Consider the following 20,703-nt stretch of genomic DNA (forward strand, 5'->3'; position numbering starts at 1 on the left):
TTCCTACAGAGGACTTTGTCATCTGTCTCTTAGTTTTGGTCCATTTCCCTAGTTACATCGTCGGGAATGGATTTTATTCTGATGTAGATTACCAATCCAAACTCACCCTCACAGCTCCTGGACCTCCCCAACTCTAACAACCTTCATCTCACTCTAGGTCAGCCATCCACTCACATGATCGCATCCTGCCCCTTCATATTGCTCCAATATTTTTATTTCCTATCTTTTCAACCATCATTCCCTCAGTTACACCTTACCAGTTCTTCAGTGTCATAGTGACTCCAGTTCCTTGCACCTCTTTTTACCTAGGTCTCCCAACCCCTCGTAGCTCCATTTCTCTCCATTCTCACGCTGGGTTTCCTGGTTGACTTGCACTACTATGTCACCAACATCATGGCTTCTTTGCCACAGCACGGTTCTTCTGGGCTAACACAGACCTGGACTAATACATCTCTCTCTACTTACTATTAAGTATCTATAAAACTATATTAAAATTTACCCCCCAAATCCTTTAGCAACAGCGATGTAAACTAAATATATGAACAAACTATAAACCAAAGAATTAATGAAATTTCTATTAACTACATCATCAAAGGGAATGGATTGGGTTGTACGTTTTTGATTCAACGCCACATGTTATACCCTCTTAAACAAAACAGGACAGATGGCCCCTCAAGAATTAGGGAAAGAGGTTGACACCAACGTTCAGCACCTGGCCTCAGGGTGCACAAATTCTCCCTCCCCTTAACTTCTTTATCAGTCTATATCCATTGAGAATACAACTCACAGCATGCAAGATGTCAGGAATTAGAGAAGATCTTGTATTCTCAGATGGTTAGTCACTACCTGTCTTCCAGAGCTCTCAAGTATGAAGATGGTGAGAAGTCCAACTGGGAGTCGGTGAAAAATATGCTGGCCCACAGGGAAGGAACATTACTGTGACAACTCAGGAGAGGATAATTCTGAAACTGCTTTCCTGCAAGAAACAGACAAACATTTTGAAGCCAGCTGATTGATTCCATGCAAAATTTGAAGGAGTCATGGCCTCTATGAAACCTAAGCAGTTAATGGGCTGAGAAAAAGGCAACAATGCAAAGGGAGCTGGGGAAATAATTTCCTTCTTCTGTCAACCTCAGGGGCTGTCCTAAACCTTTATGTAGGCACACTTCTACCAGCTTAGACATAGGCAATGTCACATATGTACCCTTGGGTAAACCAATTCTAATCCTCTGCAGATTGTATTAGCAAGAAGTCTTTCCCCCAAATCCCCTTTACTGATATGAATCCCCTGCAGTGACCTCTGTTCGAGCAATTGTTCTTTCTGTAAGCCACTGGATGTAGAAAGAACCCAGGTGTTCCCTCTAGACTAAAGAAATCCTCACTCACGGTACAGAATGCTGGCTGCTCCAGAGACGGGCTTCATCATCATTACTTGGCTGTGCTGCTGCCACTGAAAGGGGAAGGCCCATTGTTGATTGACTAATTCCTTCTCATGCAATTGGTTTCTGCTAACCTAAAGCCCCACTTGTAGCTCCTCCTCCCCCTCTCCGTCTGCCTCAGGAGTGGGGCAACCACTCCCATTCATACCTCATCATCTCCCTGTCTCACTCCAGGCCTGCCTTCTTGTGGCCAGGGCCATTACCTCCACCCCTGGGGCTGATCTAGGCCTCCCCTTGTTCTGAGTCCAGAAGAAAGGGAGTTTTGTCCTTGAGTAGAGGAAGAAGTCACTATGCACTTTCTCCAAATTCGTGGGCTTTAAAGAAAAAAAACAAGCAAAAACCCCAACAAGAGATTTAACCTTCCCCAGAATTAACCTCTTTTTCAGTTGAATAACAATAGCAGCATTCATTTTCTTCAGCGAAAACATCATCCGAATCATAAGATATGATCTGTTTTCACGAGCCCAACAAGATTAGCACAAAATAGTATGACAATAGTACATTTTCCAAAGTCTGAGTTATTCAGTCCTATCTACAGTGACTTTGCTAAATTTTAATCAATGTTTTTTTTGGAATTAAAAAGATAATAAAATAAGTATAAGGTGACTGATCTCAGTGCCTGCATCTGATTGTTCATGTCTAGAAAGATACCTTTTCCTTAAGGTTGAGTAAATTAAAAATAAACGTAAGAATAAACAAACATGGGATCTATGAGAAAAAGTCTTCATCCCAAGGGATGAGAAGCAATATTCTGAGGAGTTGGCAGATAAGCTTTGATATGAAAAAGATTCGCTTCAGGAGACAGAAGGAAATAGTTTGTGTTATTTGCTTCCTGTTTTCAATATGTTTAAAAAAATACAGGTAGCTCTTGAAGAAGAAGAAACTTGTCACGGGAACAGACCATACGAAAAACAGCTTAGTTTAATAAGCATTTAGAGAGCCAAGCTGTTTTTCTATTCCGTCACTGGCCTTTCTTCGATCTTGTTTCCTGGATTTGTTTCTCTTTTCCACGTTTAACCATGGTGGGCCCCAGCCCTCAGTCGAAGACACATTTTTCCCATCTAAACTCACCTTATCTAGTCTCGTGGCTCCAAATACCATCAGATGGCGTTCACTCCCAGATTTGTATCTCTCAGCCTCACCCTGCCCTCTGAACTCCAGCTCATCTATCCGACTACATATAACCCATCTCCACTAGATGTTGCATGAGCATCTCAAACTCACCATGTCCAGACTGAAACTGTTTCCTGACCCTGCCTCCATGCTCTCTGTCTTAATAAATAAGTCCTTCTTCCAGTTGCTCAAGCCAAAAGCCTACAAGGTGTCTGTGTTTCCTCACTTTCCTTCACACCTCACACCCCACAAAACCTGTTGGTGCCATCAAAATAGGTTTCCAGTCTGACCACTTCAAACACTGGGACCATCCTAACCCAAGCCATTTTCTTTCTTCTTGGACTACAATAGTAAACTTTCAGTAATTTCCCTGCTTTCACACTTTCCCTTTTTACAGTCCACCCTCCACACAGCCAGCCGAGTGATCTTTACAAAAGGTAAATAAGATCATTTCCCTCTCCCGTGCTTCCCCTCACGTTTAGAATATGGTCTAAAGTCTTTCCCACGACCTTCTGAGCCTGACATCATCTGATCCCTGCTTGCCTCACCAGGGCTGTTTCCTACCGCTCCCTCTGTTACTCACCTCTTTGGATGCTTGCCTTCTTTATGTTTTCTGAACCATCTAGCTTGTTCCTCTCTACCTCAGAGCCTTTACCCTTGCTGTTTCCTTTGTCAGGAAAGCCTTTCCCTGTGATCTTCAGATGGTTTACTTCCTTGCTGCACAAATGTTATGTCCTTAGAGTCTTTACATGAAGAGCTTCATCTTCCCTCATCATTCTCCGTCACTTTACCCAGGTTTATTTTTCTCCACTACCTGTAACTTTGTCGTATATACATATACATATATGTATATGAATTAACTTTTTGTAACTTTGTAAATTCCATGAAGTTAGGGACATTGTCTGTCTTCTTTACTGTGGTATTCCCAGAGCCTAGAACGGTAGCTGCTGCATAGTAGGGGCTCAACAAATATTTGTTGAATGAATGAACATACCAAGCACTAGAGGCTCAAAGATGATTAGAAATAGCATCTGTTCTCAAGGATCTTAAAGTAAGGAAAGAGGCACCCAAATCTGTTATTCATTAGAGGCAGATAATAAAATTGTTATAGTAGAGGGACAAGTAGATCAGCCCGGGGGTAAGGGAAGGTTTTCTGGAAGACATGCACTGGCCATTGAATGATGAGTAAAGTTAATCAGTCAAAGAAGAAATGAAAGTCATTGCAGGTCAAGGAAACAGGATAAGCAAAGATACGTAGGTGCTCAGGATCCAAAGATACTGCAGGATGCTCAGTGATTAAAGCAAAGTGTGAGACAAAGGACAGCAGGATAGAAGCCTGCAGAGGTAGGAGGCAGATTTTGGATGGCTTTGTTTCTTATGATAAAAAGCTCAGACTGTATCATATAGAAAATGGAAAGCTATTACAGGATTTTAAGAGAGATAGCAATATTGTCAGATATGCATTTTAAATACATTACTTTCAGAATTTTGAAGGATGAATTTGAGCACATGAGAGCCTATGGGAGAAATGCAAATGTACAAACTAGGCAATGGTGATAGGATAGGAAGTAATAGTGCCAACACTTGGCGATTGATGAGAAGGGGCAGGTGAATGACGAAGAAGGAGGAATCGAAGGTGAATTTCTGACTTTCAGTTTGACTTGCTAGAGTCATAGCAGTGCTATTTATTGAAATAGGGCGTATATGAGTGATTAAGAAGGAAAAGAGTTGAGTTTGGGACAGGTTAAGTTTTAGTGCACAAGGGGCCTCCAAATGGATTTGTTCTGAATGCAGTTGTACATATAGATCTGAAACGCAGGAATCAGCTCAAGGCTGGTCATATATTTCTTAGCAGCTTTATTGTGATATAATTCACTTACGTACAACTCATTCATTTAAAGTGTGCGATTCAACAGCTTTTAGTATTTTCACCAAGTTATGCAACCACCACCACAATCAATTTTATAACAGTTCATCACCCAACAAAAAACCTGTACTCTTTAGCTATCACCCTCCATTTTCCTCCAACTCTTGCTCCCCACCCCCTTAGCCCTAGGCAATTGCTAATCTACTTTCTGTCTCTCTGTACTTGCCTATTCTAGACTTTTCATATGAATGGAATCATATAATATGTGGTCTCCTGTATCTGGCTTCTTTCACTTTGCATAATGTTTTCAATGTTTTTTGAAATGAAATGAAACAGTGTATTAGTACTTCATTTCTTTTTATTGTTGAATAATATTCTATTATGTTGATATACCACATTTTTGCTCATCCATTTATCAATTGATGTATGTTTGGATTGTTTCCATGTTTTGGCTATTATGAATAATGCTGCTATGAACGTTCATGCACAAATGTTTGTGTGGACATATGTTTTCATCTCTATTGGGTATATACCCAGGACTGGAATTGCTTGGTCATATGGTAACTCTCTGTTTAACTTTTTGATAAGCTGCCATACCGTTTTCCAAAGTGGCTGGACCATTTTCAGTTCTCACCATCAGCATATGAGGATTCCTAGTTCTCCACATACTCACTAACACTTGTTATTATCTATCTTTTTGATCATAGCCATCCTAGTGGATATAAGGTGGTATCAAACTGTGGTTTTGATTTGCATTTCCCTGATGGCTAATGACATTGAGCATCTTTTCAGGTGACTATTGACCATTTATATATCTTCTTTGTAGAGATTTTATTCATATACTTTGCCCATTTTTAAAATGGGTTATTTCTCTCTTTATTATTGAGTTGTAATTGTTATATATTCTAGATACAAGTCCTTTATCAGATATATGATTGTTCATATAATTTTGAGAGTCATCTGTTCATAGGTAAAATGAAAAGAGTAATTACGTCTGCTCAAGGAAGTTATGTACAGTAATAAGTGCAGGGAGCATATGATGATACCCAGGGTGAAATAACACAATTTAGGTATTGAGAAGAAGAAGAGGAATCATAGAAAAATCATGAAGGAATAGCCATAGAAGGAGAAGGAACATCTCAGGGAAGTTGAAAAACTAAAATTTTAAGAAGTGAATTGTCAACACCATTGGATACAGCAGAGAAGTATAGTAAGATGAAGATTGAAAATTGTAGATGGGGATGATCAATTAGAGGCCACTGTTGACTTTTGTCAGAGCAGTTCTAGTGGAGTGGTGGGGACAGAAGGCAGGTTATGATGGACTTAGGGGATCATAGGTGGTGAGTTAAAAAGATTGACTAAAAAGAGTTCAAAAGAAATTGGAGGGTATTTAAAAGGGACATAAGGGTTAGGAGAAGCTTAAGTATGCTAATAAGATGAGGGCAAAAAGTTGATGGAAAGGGAGATGTTAGATATAAAGTAAAGAGATATTGTTTGTGGAGCAACATTCAACTACTGGGCAGATGATCAATTGCAAAGACTGAGGTTTTGGTCTTAAATCAGAGGAGAGACTCCTCTTCTCTAAAATGAAAAGGAGAAGGTAAAGGTAGGTATTGAATCGGTCAGCATTTTTGTTTGTTTTACTACAACCTGCAGAAACTCAGTTCAGCCATGGTAGAAATAACCACTGCTCATCAATATCTAGTTCTCTTCCCCTCCAGGCTCACGGAAGTCCACACTTTCTAGTCTAGTCCCCTTGCAGTTCAGCAGGACCATATGGCTCTTTTGCCTAATGACATGGGAACAGAAGAAATGAGTCACTTCCAGGTGTAGGCAGTGAAAAGACCATGTACGATTTTTAAAGTCTATTTCTCCCCCTGGTGTTGTGATAGTGGAGGAAATCTCAGGTAGAGATGGTGAAGCCACAAGACTGAGGTAGTCTGGATTCCTAAGAGGTCAAATAGAGGACATTGGTTCTGGAACTACAGTGGAATGTGTGAGAGTGAGAAATGAACTTTTTTTGCATTAAGCAACTGAGATTTGAGTGTTGTTACAACAGCATAATTTAGTCTATCCTGGTTAAATCCTAGACTAAGGAAAATTCAGAATATATTGGCAATCAAGGAAGAGTTGAGTAACTTAGATAAGGAAAGGGTAGAGACTGAACCGGGCAACTAGAACCGGTAATTTAAATTGAGCTCAACATGGTGGAGATGTATAAACCTTCAACAGGGAAGCCACTGCAAGAAGGGCCAATAAAATATTTGGTAATGGTAATACAATCTGCCCCAAAAGATTTAGGAATTGTGTATGCAAACGTATTGGATGGGTCACCTGCAAAGATATTTCAGGATGAAGTCAGGAGAGACATAAAAGAAAGACTGAGCCGGATACCTATGTCTTCAATGAAAGTGGGAGAGTGACTGAGAGTTTGTGAGATTGTAGATAAGAAGGCAGGGCCGGCCCCGTGGCTTAGCGGTTAAGTGTGTGCGCTCCGCTGCTGACGGCCCGGGTTCGGATCCCGGGCGCGCACCGACACACTGCTTCTCTGGCCATGCTGAGGCCGCGTCCCACATACAGCAACTAAAAGGATGTGCAGCTATGACATACAACTATGTACTGGGGCTTTGGGGGAAAAATAAATAAATAAAATCTTTAAAAAAAAAAAAAAAAAGAAGGGATAAAGAGGAACCTCATTGTGTGACATAAACCTTAACGGATAAGGGGTGTACACAAGAGTGAGAGAGTAATGGTTCAGAAGCACTGTTGTTGATCTAGAAGGTAGTTCTCAACTCCAGACCCTAGAGAATGTATTAGAGAAATGGGGCCTTAGAGGAAATGGTATTTCATTTAAGATTTCATTTAAGACAAGACTATGAAAGATACAGGAAAACATATTTGCCATAGATTGTAGATTGAAAGAGCAAAATCGAAACTAGAACAAAGCAGCCTGCTGAAAAATGCTTTGGTGACAGTTAATCACAAACTTGACATAGCACAAAATTGTATCCTTGACAAAGAAGCAGACTTGAGAAATAATTCCAGAACACGCAGAAAATGAAAAGCCCTGAATATGAAAAAAGAAATCTAATCTTTGAATAATAGATAATTCTAAAGAATGCTTACTGTTAATAATAAGCAAGACAATATTTTATGTAAAACTCCTATGAGTGTTTAAAAAATAGCAGACATTTTTAATGTTTTCATAAAGGAACACTGAACAAAAGTGCTGTCTTTTACCTCCACAAAAACTCATACCATCTCTAGCACGGTTTTGAACAGAGGCAGATGAAGTTCAAGCTGATGAGGATGAAGATAGTTCAGACAAAACAAGTAGCTGATGGGATTCTAAATTTCTACCGGAAGTTAATAAATTGAACCAAATTCCTTCTCAAATCCTTACTATTATAACCTGTGATAATATTTTCCCCATGTTCCCTTATGTTCTCACACATATTGCAGGCCCTATAACCAATGAAACTAAATACTTTTCTCCCGGTCTTGGTACTTTTTCTAAGAAAAGTGTAATTTTTTAAGGTGATGTTAAAAAGAAAGCCATGAGTAATTTACCATGTTGTCACTCATGCATTTGAGGATTGAGGTTTAAAAAATTGTGAGAGGGGATTTCCGACGAATGACTATAACTTGATAATTGGTGGATGATGAACATCTTAACACAAAAAAAGTTTTATGGTTTTCAATTCATAAAGAAATGTTTCCTTTTTGAATATGACCAATATTTAAAAACACAGTAGAAGAAAAAATTCTTTGTTTAAAAAACACACATTTGTTTGGAGATGAAATGAATAGGTTTGGTTCCTGGCAAAATAAAGGAAAAAAAAATCTAAGCCTAGATATATCTTTAATAAAATATCAAATTTTCGTAGTAAAAAGGGTAAAAGTATACAAACAAATGAATAAACAAAAAGTAGATTGCTTGTAAAGGAAGAAAAACTTGGTGGGCTTCCATTTCTCTGTAATGTTCAGTATTAGAAGAGTAGAATGAACATATGGAATTTTTTGAAGAAAATTACCCAAGAATTCTACACTCTTTAAATGTTATTTCTTTTTTTTTTTTTTTTTGTGAGGAAGATCAGCCCTGAGCTAACAACCATGCCAATCCTCCTCTTTTTGCTGAGGAAGACCAGCCCTGAGCTAACATCTGTTGCCAATCCTCCTCCTTTTTTTTTCCCTTGTTTCTCCCCAAAGCCCCAGTAGATAGTTGTATGTCATAGTTGCACATCCTTCTAGTTGCTGTTATGTGGGACGCAGCCTCAGCACGGCCAGACAAGCGGTGCGTCCGTGTGCGCCCGGGATCTGAACCCGGGCCGCCAGTAGCGGAGCGCGCACACTTAACTGCCAAGCCACAGCGCCAGCCCCTAAATGTTATTTCTAATGTATGATGACAATAGAAAATTAGTCTTAGGTATTTGAATTCTTGGAAAATATGCCCAAAGATGTCCCGCCTGAAAAATTTACTAGACACGTATGACTATTAACTGAATCATGCAAAATACATAGGATGTATTCATAAAGCAATTTTATTTTTGTTTTTCAGTGCCTCTTTACATTATTCAAAGAGTCTAGTTTCTCCCCTACTGTGGGAGGAAAACTCAGGTGGTCCATGTCTTCTCTGGTAACCCTTAGGTAAGAAAAAGTTATATTGTCACTTTACATCTCAAAAGTCAGTCTCAGTTCAAAAGTTGGACATCCAGGACTAATAATTCAGACTTGATTTAGATTCTCCTTTCCCCTTGCTAGAGTCTGCTGCAGACTGGAAGCATACCGTCAGGGAAGGGGTGCATAGTCTCTTTCTTCACCGAGCACTTCTACCCCTTCTTATCTGTCTTACTAACGGTGGGTTCCAACCCCTGCAGAGCTGGTGCAAGGGGAAGGGAGGAGAGACAACAAGAGCGGAGAAGTTCTTTCTTCTAGGGAGGTAGCCTGGCTACATTCTGGATTTGGCAGGTGTTTAAAGCCCTGCAACCAGAGAAGCACGTAGAAATAAAGCAACTGTAGTTTAGTGATTACAAAATCAAATGCAGTAGTCACAATTGTTTAAGAAGGGTTTCATTTATTGTATTTGGAAATAAACACAAGATTAACAATCCCAGATTAAATTAATAAATTTGGGGAAAGGGGGGAAAATGGTAGGTAGGGGAAACAATGGGATGAGTTCCTTATTTTCCATTAATTGCTGTCCTACAGGGATACACACTGGCCACCTGTTCAGCCATGCTGCTTACCTTGAGCTTGTAGGTCAGCTCACCACTGCAGGACCCCAGCATGTTCTAACTGAGGTGGAACCTTTCGGGCAGCAGGTGAAATTTTAAGTTTAGTTACTAATCTTCCTTTTTCTTTTCTTAGATAGTAGGTAGCCAATTAAAACTTGTCTACTTGTGCAGGGGATTCATAATATATCATGCACTGGCTGCAAGGACTCAATTTAGTTTTTCAGGGCTGGGTTGGGGGAAGGAGAGGCCGCATAATTTGCAGGATCTAGTGCAGAATGAAAACGTGGGGCCTCCTGTCAAAAAATATTAGTAAGAATTTCAAGATGATGACAGTAAAGCACTAAACCAAGTGCAGGGCCTTTCTAAGCGCGGGGACCTGGGTGAAACCAGCCATGGTTGGGGATTTCTGGCTGCATTGCAGTACGTCTCATATTTCTGCATTTCTAGTTAGAGCCCAAAATGACCTCAGCTTCCCAGTCATAATAATTTAAATACTGTTTATTAGTTGAAAAAACTTTCATCACTAACCACAGATAAAACATGGAAGACTAGATTGAGTTTGCAGGACTGAATATAACAAACTTAACAACTTTGACAATGTAAATTGTAGCTGTCAGAAATGAGATGTGTAAGTATAGGAGGAAAATAGCTTGGAGATATCCTCATTTCATAAGGCAGGCAGCAAGAAATAGTGTAATAAATTCATGGATAGAGACTTAAGTGTAATAAAGTTTTAATATTTTAACAGAAGAATTAAAACATGATTAAAATATAAAATATTGAAAGGAGGAGGGATTAGTATAGATAAACAAACCTTACCTTTTATATCAGAAAGCAAAAAATACTATCTAAATTTGATAATAAATAGATAAATGAGTAATTAGCTGGAGTTATGGCGATAACTGCCAAAAGATCTAAAAACAAATATAGTTAAAAGAGGTGTCTTTGGGCCGGCCCTGTGGCTTAGCGGTTAGGTGCTCGCGCTCTGCTGCTGGCGGCCCGGGTTCGGATCCCGGGCGGGCACCGACGCACCGCTTCTCCGGCCACGATGAGGCCGCGTCCCACATACAGCAACAAGAAGGCTATGCAACTATGACATACAACTATCTACTGGGGCTTTGGGGGGGAAAAAAAAAAAAGAGGTGTCTTTGTAAATGCATCTATTCTAGAAAATTGTCAATCAAGTTCTTCTATACTTTTGATTTTTTTAAACATGTGCTTAGTTATTTAATAAAAATAATTTTGAAGAACCAAGGTAAGTTATTCCAAGAGGAAGGTATGATATAAATTAGGTTATTCAAGAAGATGCGTCTATGAAAATAGATGATACATATTCCCTTATTTTGGTTCCCAGTACCCGCCACTCATGTGGGCAGAGCTGTTTAAAAACATACAGCTGCTCAATGACAAAAGTTTATTTAAATTAATTATTAAAAGGCATACTCTATCACTGGATTAAAAAATACCTTATTAAAAGTATGTCTAATCTAAAATGATACAGCTTAGAAACAAAAGCAGAAGGAGAAGGTATATCAGGATATCTAAGCACAAAAGAAAATTAGACGTCTTCAAGAAAAGACGATGGCATTGGCCTTCCCCCAAAATAAAAGAAATGAAATTAGAACAATAAAAAGGATATTTACTTTTTTGCTTATGTGTGAGGTTTTTTCTGTTACGATACTGGACTAAAATATTTAAAAAGGGTATCAAATCGATGCTAAAACCAAGGGAATATTTTAACTTTTTACCACAAACTTTAAGAAGCGTTGTATTAAAATAGAATGGTTTAGATGAAAGATTATAAAACCCAGACTTCTTATATGGCCTAAAAGATCCAACATCATGCCTGTAGCTTCAACTTTATATCCTGTCTTTCTTCCTCTCACTTTTTTTCTGTTCCTTGAACATGTTAAGCTTGTTCCCCCCATTTGGGCCTTTGTTTTTGCTGTTCCATTGGCCTAGAATGCTTTTCTCCCGGATATTTCACGGCTACTCTCAGGGCAGAGGTCAACTCTTCAGTACCCAGCCCTCATGGTCACTGTCATTACAAGATGTTATATTTTCTTCATCGTGTTTGTCACTATCTGAAATTATCTTGTCACATATTTACCTGTGTGTTTATTTTCTCTCTCTCAACTAGTATGGAAATTACTTGATAGCAGGATCTTGATCATTTTATACACTGGTCTCTCTCTTTGTACCTGACATGGAATAGAAACAGAATAAATATTTGCAAAATGAATGAATGAGTTTTGAGATGAACATTCAATCTCTATTACCAAAGAGAGGAAATGTTCAATGTTGGGCTAGTTGAGACCAAAGGTGAACCTGGCTTAAGGGAAAGTCAAAACTCCTAGAGTATCCAGAAAACACGATAGGATTCCTCATTTTTGCTCTTCTAATCTAGAGGAAGATGAAAGGGGCTGGGCTGAGAATGAGGAAAAGAAATAATTTAAATGTAAGGCTGTGACAAACCAATTCCCAGTGACATTTATGCTGGAGCATTATATCAAATAATGAGGTGCATCCCTGAGTCAAGGAATAATTTAAATCTTGAGCATGTCCCCCTGACAGAAGAGGTGGGCTCTGCAACATAGGATGTTTAAAGAATTTATGTACAAAGAAAGCAGAAACAAAAAACAACATTAGCAGCTGTTCACCTGGTCCTACCTCTTCCAGCTGCTGCAAGACTGAACCAAGAGGTGAAAACAATCAACACTGTCTACGAACTCAGATTTACTGGAGAGTAAACAAACAAGGTGTGTGGCGGAGGGAAAGTGAAAGAAGTGGAGGATTCAGGAAGATAGCACCCTCTTGTTTTGGATCTAAAAGAAGGCTTGGATCTCACAGATCTAACAGAGATAAAACTTCCTTCATCAACAGTTAATGAGTTGAGAGGGTATTCTGGAAACCTAGTCACTGAATATGGAGGACTGCCCATTCCCCTCCAATCCCAACTCCTACACTTTTGTTTTAGGAGTTTATTATTTAGCTTTTCATTAGCCTTTTATTTATCTGAAATTTAACACACACACACACGAAATCTAATTTGTGCTTTTACAACACTGTTAGTCTTTGGTCCCAGTACTTTTATTAAATAGTCCATGATTTCTCCGCTAACTGGTACTGCCCCATCTGTCATTATAGATGCTCTCTGTAAGTAGGCTTGTTTCTAGGCTTTGCATTATATTTTGTTGGTCTAGTTGTCTCTCCATGCATCGATACCACATTGTTTAATTATAGTGTGTTTGGATATGTGGTAGGGTAAATACCCCTTCTTCACCATCTCTTCTTTTCTTCTCATTCTTTTTACTTCTCTTTTCTGAAATTGATTTGCTCCTTACTCTGTGAAAATTCTGTGAAAAAAATGTTTGAATTGCACTGAATATATAGATAATTCAGGAAGAATTGCCATCCTCACAATATTGAATCTTTCTATCCATGAACACAGCAAAACTTTCCATTTATTTAAGTCCTTTGCCTCCAATAAAGTTTTTATCATTTTCTCCATAATGATCTTATTTATATCCTGAAAAATAAATAAGAAAAACACAAACAACCCAATTGAAAATGGGTGGAGGCTATGAATAGACAGTTCATACAAGTGGAAATCCTGTTGCCTGTGAACATATGAGAAGACACTCAACTTTACTGGTAACCAGAGGAATGCAAATTAAATCAAAATACCATTCCATATCATCTAACTGGCAAACATTAAACAGTTTCATAGTATCAAATGTTGGAAATGATTTTGAACCTTTAAACTCTACTGATGGACATACAAATTGATATAACAACTGATGAGTATAATTTAATATAGTTTAAAATGTTCATACACTACTACCCAGTAATTCTATTTCTCTTTCTCAAGAACTCCTGCAGTTTGAAAGGTATTTGTTATTATGAAAAAGCTAAAACAACTTAACTGTCTTTAGTAGAGAAATGGCTAAACTGCAGTTTAATTATACAATGTAATTCTATTCAGCAGTTGAAAAGAAAAAAATCAGCTCTCCACTCAAAAACATAATGTGACTGATAAAAACAGGTTGCAAAAGTGAGATATCACTTATGCAGTTTTAAGAATACAAAATAATAGTTTATATGTTGCTTATGGATATATACATGAATAATAAAAGAACAAAAATTTACAGGGGAATGACAAATATCAACTTTAGAATAATAGTTATCTCTGAGGAGGAAGAAAGGAAGGGAAGAAAGGAGAAATGGGCTGGGTTTTTTTCTGTAAAATTTTATCTTGGAAAAAAGAAAACTAAAGCAAATAAGGCAAAAATTAATATCTGTCAAATATGGTTAATGGTATATAAATGTCTGTTATAGTATTTTCCAGAATTTTCTGTATGTTTGAATTATTTCATAATTTGTAAAAAATCTTAGAGTTAGTGCTGATGTAATAATAGATATTTAGATGTAGTAACACAGTAGATTGCTAACCTAACTCCATTTTACATATAAACACAAAATACTTTTGAATTGTAAATAAATATGTACATTTCCAGGAATGCAACTCTGGTATAAATCAAGCAAGATTGGACTTGGATTTATTCAGAATTTTACCAAGATTTTTGCTCATTTTGGAATACCACTCAGTATGGCAATGACGTTTGTGGTATTTGAGTTACAGTACAAACACCTGTGTTAGTTCAAATATGTAGCTGTTAGGATTCTACTTCCAGGTTCAAGCAAATCACTATTTCATTATGTCATCTAAAATAGTTACTAACATATTGAATTTTACACTATATCATTGTAATTTATTTATATTACAATTGTAACTATGTACTTATAATTATTAGAAATTATTTTTTTTGCCTGTACATGTTAGCTAGGCATTATATTTATTTTTTAAAGATTATTTGTGAAGGTAGATGATATTATCTACGGATTTCATTGCAGAATAGGAAAGGCGTGTCTGAAAGGGTTGAGAAGCACTGGTCTGGCCTCGTCCTCCATCTCCCCACTGATCTCCCCATTTACTCACAGGCTTTTCAAGAAATCAAGTCCATTAGGACAAGGAGGAAGGCAGGGGCTGATTTAGGGATAGGAAGTGGGGGATGTGGATTCCCTGAGTCTGGGAAGACGGAGAGGTGACAGTTTCTGCAGTGACAGAGAGCTGCTCCCTGCTCCCATCTCGTGTAGCTCTTGAAGTGACAGAACTTGGGATGAATGTGAATGCTTTGGAGAGGATGCCTCTGAGCGCCAACTCGCAGCCTGTAGGGAGTAGCAAAGCCCAGCAGATGGAGACACAACGATGATGGATGGAGGATGATCAGCCAGCCTAACAAATCGGTGCTTGGAGGCTGTTCAATTTTATTTGGAAAAAAATAAGGAAATATGAACTCTCATAACTAGGATTCATGAAATTGATTCTATTTGTTGGAGGGTAATGAAAGGAGAATATCACACAATATGTGAGAACAGAAAAAATTTAATATTGACTGGCACCGTGTCCCTCAGTAATCCTGGCTTCAGGATTATCTTTTCCCTTGGTCCTGGCCTAGGCGGCCAGCCACCATTTCTTGTGGCCAGCTCCCAATCTTTCTGTTCAAATTCTTATCCTATCTCCCCTCATCATCACATTCTCAGTGCACACAAATCTCTGTCTCCTTTGCCCACAGATGAAATCTAAAAAGTCTTTGTTCTTTATCAAGCAGTGCAAATTAAAATTTTTTCTGTCTCATTTGCTACCATTCCAGACTACTTCTGAAGACCATCTTACATAAATTAAAAGGTTCATAAAAGGCCTTCTCTCATTAAAACTTACTTTATCCCAGAAATAATTTATCCTGCTCCTGTAGAATGAAAATTGCTGCAAAATTTGGGGGGTATAGTTTACAGAAATGTAAAGAAAAACTTTTATAGAAACAGACCATTTTTCTGTATGGAAAGACTCTATATTGTAAGAATGTCAATTCTTCCTAAATTGATGTCTATAACAAAATAAGTTCCAGTTGAATTAAATATTTAAAAAATCTATAAAAAACTAAATTATAATGAATCTGAATAGTTATGCAACCTTTGAGAGGAGTAGGACATTCTAATACAAAAAAACAAACAAGGGAAGAATTAGACTATCTAAAGTTAACCTCATTTTATTTAAGAAAAATCAAAATAAATGTTAAAAAATTTATAGTGATTATGATAGCATAGGCTTACATCTTAATTTAATGCAGGACTCATAAATGTAAACAATGAAGAAAGTGTTCAATGTATAAAAGGACAAACATTTGAACAATTAGCTAAAGAAGAAATACCACTAGTTAATAATTACAGAGAAAATGTTCAATAATCTAATAATCAAATGAATTCAGACTTACAAAAAAGAGACCATTTTTTACTTCCAAATTAGCAAAAATTTTTTTAAAAATGTACAACGACATACTGGTGAATGAAATAGTACTCTTACGCATCAAAGAGAGAGATATAAATATTTTGGCAATTATTCATAAAGGGCCTTAAGATAGTTCAGATGTTTCAGCTTAATGACTCTATTTTGGGGAAATTTATGCCAAGGAAATAATCCTAAAATTTACATACAAATTTATTAATTGTAGCATCAGTCATAAGATCAAAACTTTGGAAAAAATTTTTACAACCAACAGTAGGATAAATTCACTCTGTGGAATATCATGTAGTTTTTTTTTTTTTAATTTTTTGTTTATTGCAGTAACATTGGTTTATAACAACATGTAGTTATTTTTAAATGATATTTAAAATGATTATATAACAACATGGAAATGCTTAAAATAGTAAATAAAAGGCAATGTTGGTCAATAAAAATATTAAAATTTGTCTAACCTAATTATTAATTAGAGAAACAGCATTCAAACACAATGAGATATCCCTATGCATCCACCAGATTGGCTAAAATTAAGTAGCCTAAAATTAGCAAATGTTGATGAGACTGTGGCATAACATGAACCCTCATGCATGGCTGATGAGAGTGTAAACTGGTTCAACATCTGTCTGACACTATCTAATGAAGCTGAAGATATACATACCCAATGACCCAGCAATTCCGCTCATAGGTATAGAACCCAGAGAGACCGCTGCACATGAGCACCAGGATACCAGAATGGACGAGAAGGCTCATGGCAGCAGTGTTTGGAATAGCCTGAAACTGGAAATGTCCATCACCAGTAGGATGGTTGAATTGTGGATTACATGTGCTGTGAGACAGAACACAATAAAATGAACAAATGAGAGCTAAACATCACAACATAGATTATTTTCACAAACATAATGTTGAGTGAAAGCAAGTCATAAAAGAAGATGTGTTTATTATTCCATTTATAAAAAGTTCAAACATAAATGAAACTAAACTATTTTGTTTAGAGATATATACAAAGGTGGTAAAACTATAAAGAAATACAAGGACATGATTATCGTAATAGTCAGGATAATAGTTACCTCTGGTGGAATGGAGGAGTTGTGATGGGGAAGGATACATAGGAACATGGAGAGCTTCTCTGGGTCGGGGAGTGTTTGATTTCTTGACCTGGAATATGATTACATGAGTGACGGCTTTACAATATTTTTTAAACTGCACATGTGTATTTGCACATCTTATATAATGCATGTTATATGTTATGGATTGAATTGTATCCCCCCCCCAAAAGAAGATATGTTGAGGTCCTAATCCCCAATACTTCAGCATTTGACCTTGTTTGGAAATAGAGTTGTTGCAGATGTAATTAGTTAAGATGAGTAGGAGCAGGGTGGGCCCCTATTGCAGTATGACTAGTGTCCTTATAAGAAGACAGTCATGTGAAGACACAGAGACACAGAGAGGATGCCACATAAAGATGGAGGTAGAACTTGGAGTGATACATCTACAAGCCAACGAACATCAAGGATTGCCGGCCATCACCAGAAACTAGGAGAGAGGCATGAGACAGCTTCTCCTTCAAAGGCTTCAGAAGGAGCCAACCCTGCTGACACCTTAATTTTGGACTTCCAGTCTCCAGAACTGTGAATAAATTTCTGCTGTTTTAAGCCACCTAGTTTGTGGTTCTTTGTTCTGGCAGCTCTAGGAAACTAATACATTATATTTTTGCATCAAAAATATTTTTTAAAAGTTCCCAAGAATTTATGTTTATGGTCTCTAATTTCTTGAATAAATCATAAAACCTAAAATTAAAAAGTAGTTAAATCATCCTACTTTATAGATTCCCTGGAAAAGTTACACTCAAAGTCACCACTCGACTATAAAAATAAGGATCTTCTATACAGAAAAGGAAACTACTTGGCATATCTAGTTGTACCACGAGGTCAAAGATCAATTGTAAATGTCCGAGTACATTAAAAAATAAAGGATGTGGTTTGTTCCAAGTTGGCCTGTAAAATTTTCATCCTGACCCTTTGATTCCCTTCCTTACTGGAAATTCTCCAGCGTATGAAGTGACCCTGCATGTAGCTTCTGGGAAGACATTCTTATTCATTCCATTTCACACCAGAGCGAAGATGGGCTGACCTGAAAGGAGACCTGACCCAGAACTTCTCTGGGGCAGAATGCTGATGAACACAGATTGCTCCGTGAAAGATGATCTTTGGTTTTAATTCTCCTTTCTGCAAGTTAGGCGTACACTTTCAGAGTCTACACAGCAATACGCTCTTGGAAACCTCACTGGGGCGTTGATTTTGTATAGGGTTCTGAGCATGCTTGTAAGGGTATTGCCTTTCTCCAATATGTTCCATATGATCAGAGGACGCCATAAAAGAGGGCATAAAGAGGCAATACATGGAGAACAGATTTCTTTAAATTAACAAAACGCAACGTGATTTCGCTACTGCTTTCATGATTTCAAATACCAAAAGAGAGCAAAGTACAGAAAAATTTTCTTCTAGAAAAATAATGAGGTAGAATAGCACAGTGGTAGGAAATTTTGAAGCCAGGCTGTCTGCTTTCAAGTCTCTGGTCTATCGCTTCTTAGCTTGGTGTAGTTATTAGCCTCTCTAAATACAAATTTCTTCATCTGTAAAATTAGGATAAAAATTGCACTTACTGCAAACGTGATTCGATGCTACTACTAGGTACGCTAGGAAGCCACTCCTCAGACACTTTCTAGCTACTGCTAGGAAGATTCAATGAGGCAATATACGAAAAGTATTTAGCTCAGAATGTTGCACATGGTAAGTGCTTAACAAATATAAATTGCTGGCATAATAATAAAAGTCTTTCCAGATTTATCCTTGAAGTAGATAAAAAATTTCCAGTAGAATTGATTATAGAGTCGGCTCCCTATGGGTCATTTGGTTCACCCCCTTAAATTAGGCAGAGAAGGAAAATTTCAGCTTCTCAAGTTGATGGTTCTAGTACTTAACATGCCCTGTTAGAAAAGTAAAATTCACTTGTTTCCTGGTCTGTTAGATAAGTGGGCCGGGTTAAATGATTTCTAAGGAGCTTTCCAAGGACAAAGAATTTGGATTCCTAACAACAGTTGTCAAGCTTAAATCAAATATGTTACAGTCTCTAAATCATTGTCTTTCTTTCAATGACCAACTTCTAACCCGTTCAATGCAAAATATGACCTTTAGGCTAGTTTGGTGGTCAAAGTGTTTGGGATTTTTGTTTTTTCCTCAGTGGTGTTCCAAGGAAGCCTCATTGACTTAGGCGGCTCTATTACCGTCAGTTTTCAGTCAGACTGGGAAATTCCCACACCACTCAAGTTTGCTTGGACTAAACTTTCAGGTTTTCCTGCTTTGAAAGAGAAGAAAAACATAATTTTGTGAAACATTCAAAGAAAGTGATAATTTTTAAATCCACTTGTATGAGCTCCAAACGTTGCGCTATAACCTTCATTTTCAATATTTGCTATTTTATTGATAAAAACTATTTAGTTATGGGAATCACTGTATTTCCAAATCCAACTGGGAGTAAGAACTAAAACTCACCAAACAACGCTCCAGCCTTACGCGGAAATCCTTTGTTCTTCCCCCAACTCCCACCACGCCCTCCCCGCCCGGACCCGGTGCGTTTGCTGGGTGTCCAGGGGATGGCACTGTTGTTTCAAAAGAGCGGCTTCCATGGGAGCCAGAAATGGAACTTGGGAAAAATGGATAGTGTATGGCAGTTAGAGGTTAAAAGGGAGGCAGTGAGAAAAGTCCTGTTTAATGAACCCTGAGCATAATGGCAAAATATGTTTAAATAATTGTCTTCCTCCATCTCCCTTTTAGGGGCGAACGTGAACATGAAGACCAACAATCAGGATGAGGAGACGCCCTTGCACACGGCAGCGCACTTCGGTCTCGCAGAGCTGGTGGCCTTCTACGTGGAGCACGGGGCGGTAGTGGACAGTGTGAACGCCCACATGGAGACCCCATTGGCTATTGCAACCTACTGGGCCCTCCGCTTTAAAGAGCAGGAGTACAGCGGGGACCACCACCTCGTCTGCCGCATGCTGCTCGACTACAACGCCGAGGTCAACGCCCGGGATGACGACTTTAAATCTCCACTCCACAAGGCAGCCTGGAACTGTGACCACGTGCTCATGCACATGATGCTCGAAGCTGGTGCCGAAGCCAATCTCATGGATATCAATGGCTGTGCTGCCATCCAGTACGTGCTGAAGGTCACCAACGTGCGACCTGCGGCCCAGCCCGAGATCTGCTACCAACTACTGTTGAACCATGGGGCTGCCCGAATATACCCTCCCCAGTTCCATAAGGTGAGGCTGTTTCCACGGGTGCCAAGCGCAGAACTGAGTAGTCGGCAGGGTAATGGAGACTTAAGGGGTGGCTTGGTCTGAAATCTCCAAATAACTCAAGTTTGTTTGAGGCTTGAGTCTTCTGGCTAATTGCCTCGGATCCTCTATCTGACCTTCTATTTACATATAAACCCTAGCTCTCTCGTCCTGGTCCCAGTTTGTTTGAAATCTGGCGCTGAGAGGGAGGCAGGAGAACAATAGTGGCAGATAATTTTCCTTGACTTGTGTAAACACCAATGAACTGATAGTGGCTTCCTGAGGGACTGAGTTGAAGAAGATCAGAAGGCCACTTTAAGTTTGCAGGAGAGGTGAATGGTGTCAGACAG

At 38.4% G+C, this 20,703-nt stretch overlaps 1 protein-coding gene across 1 annotated transcript in view; it reads left to right on the forward strand.

The window, feature by feature from the left end:
• ASB4 (ankyrin repeat and SOCS box containing 4) overlaps positions 1-20,703 on the forward strand; it is a 63,923-nt gene that overhangs the window by 26,323 nt on the left and 16,897 nt on the right. Inside the window, exon 3 of the mRNA XM_004431368.3 lies at positions 19,848-20,338. Within this exon, the coding sequence (XP_004431425.2) occupies positions 19,848-20,338 (491 nt within the window). The remainder of the gene's footprint in view (positions 1-19,847; positions 20,339-20,703) is intronic.

This window comes from Ceratotherium simum, chromosome 1 (genome assembly GCF_057802395.1).
Source record: "Ceratotherium simum simum isolate JZ-2026a chromosome 1, ASM5780239v1, whole genome shotgun sequence".
NCBI classification, from domain to species: domain Eukaryota; kingdom Metazoa; phylum Chordata; class Mammalia; order Perissodactyla; family Rhinocerotidae; genus Ceratotherium; species Ceratotherium simum.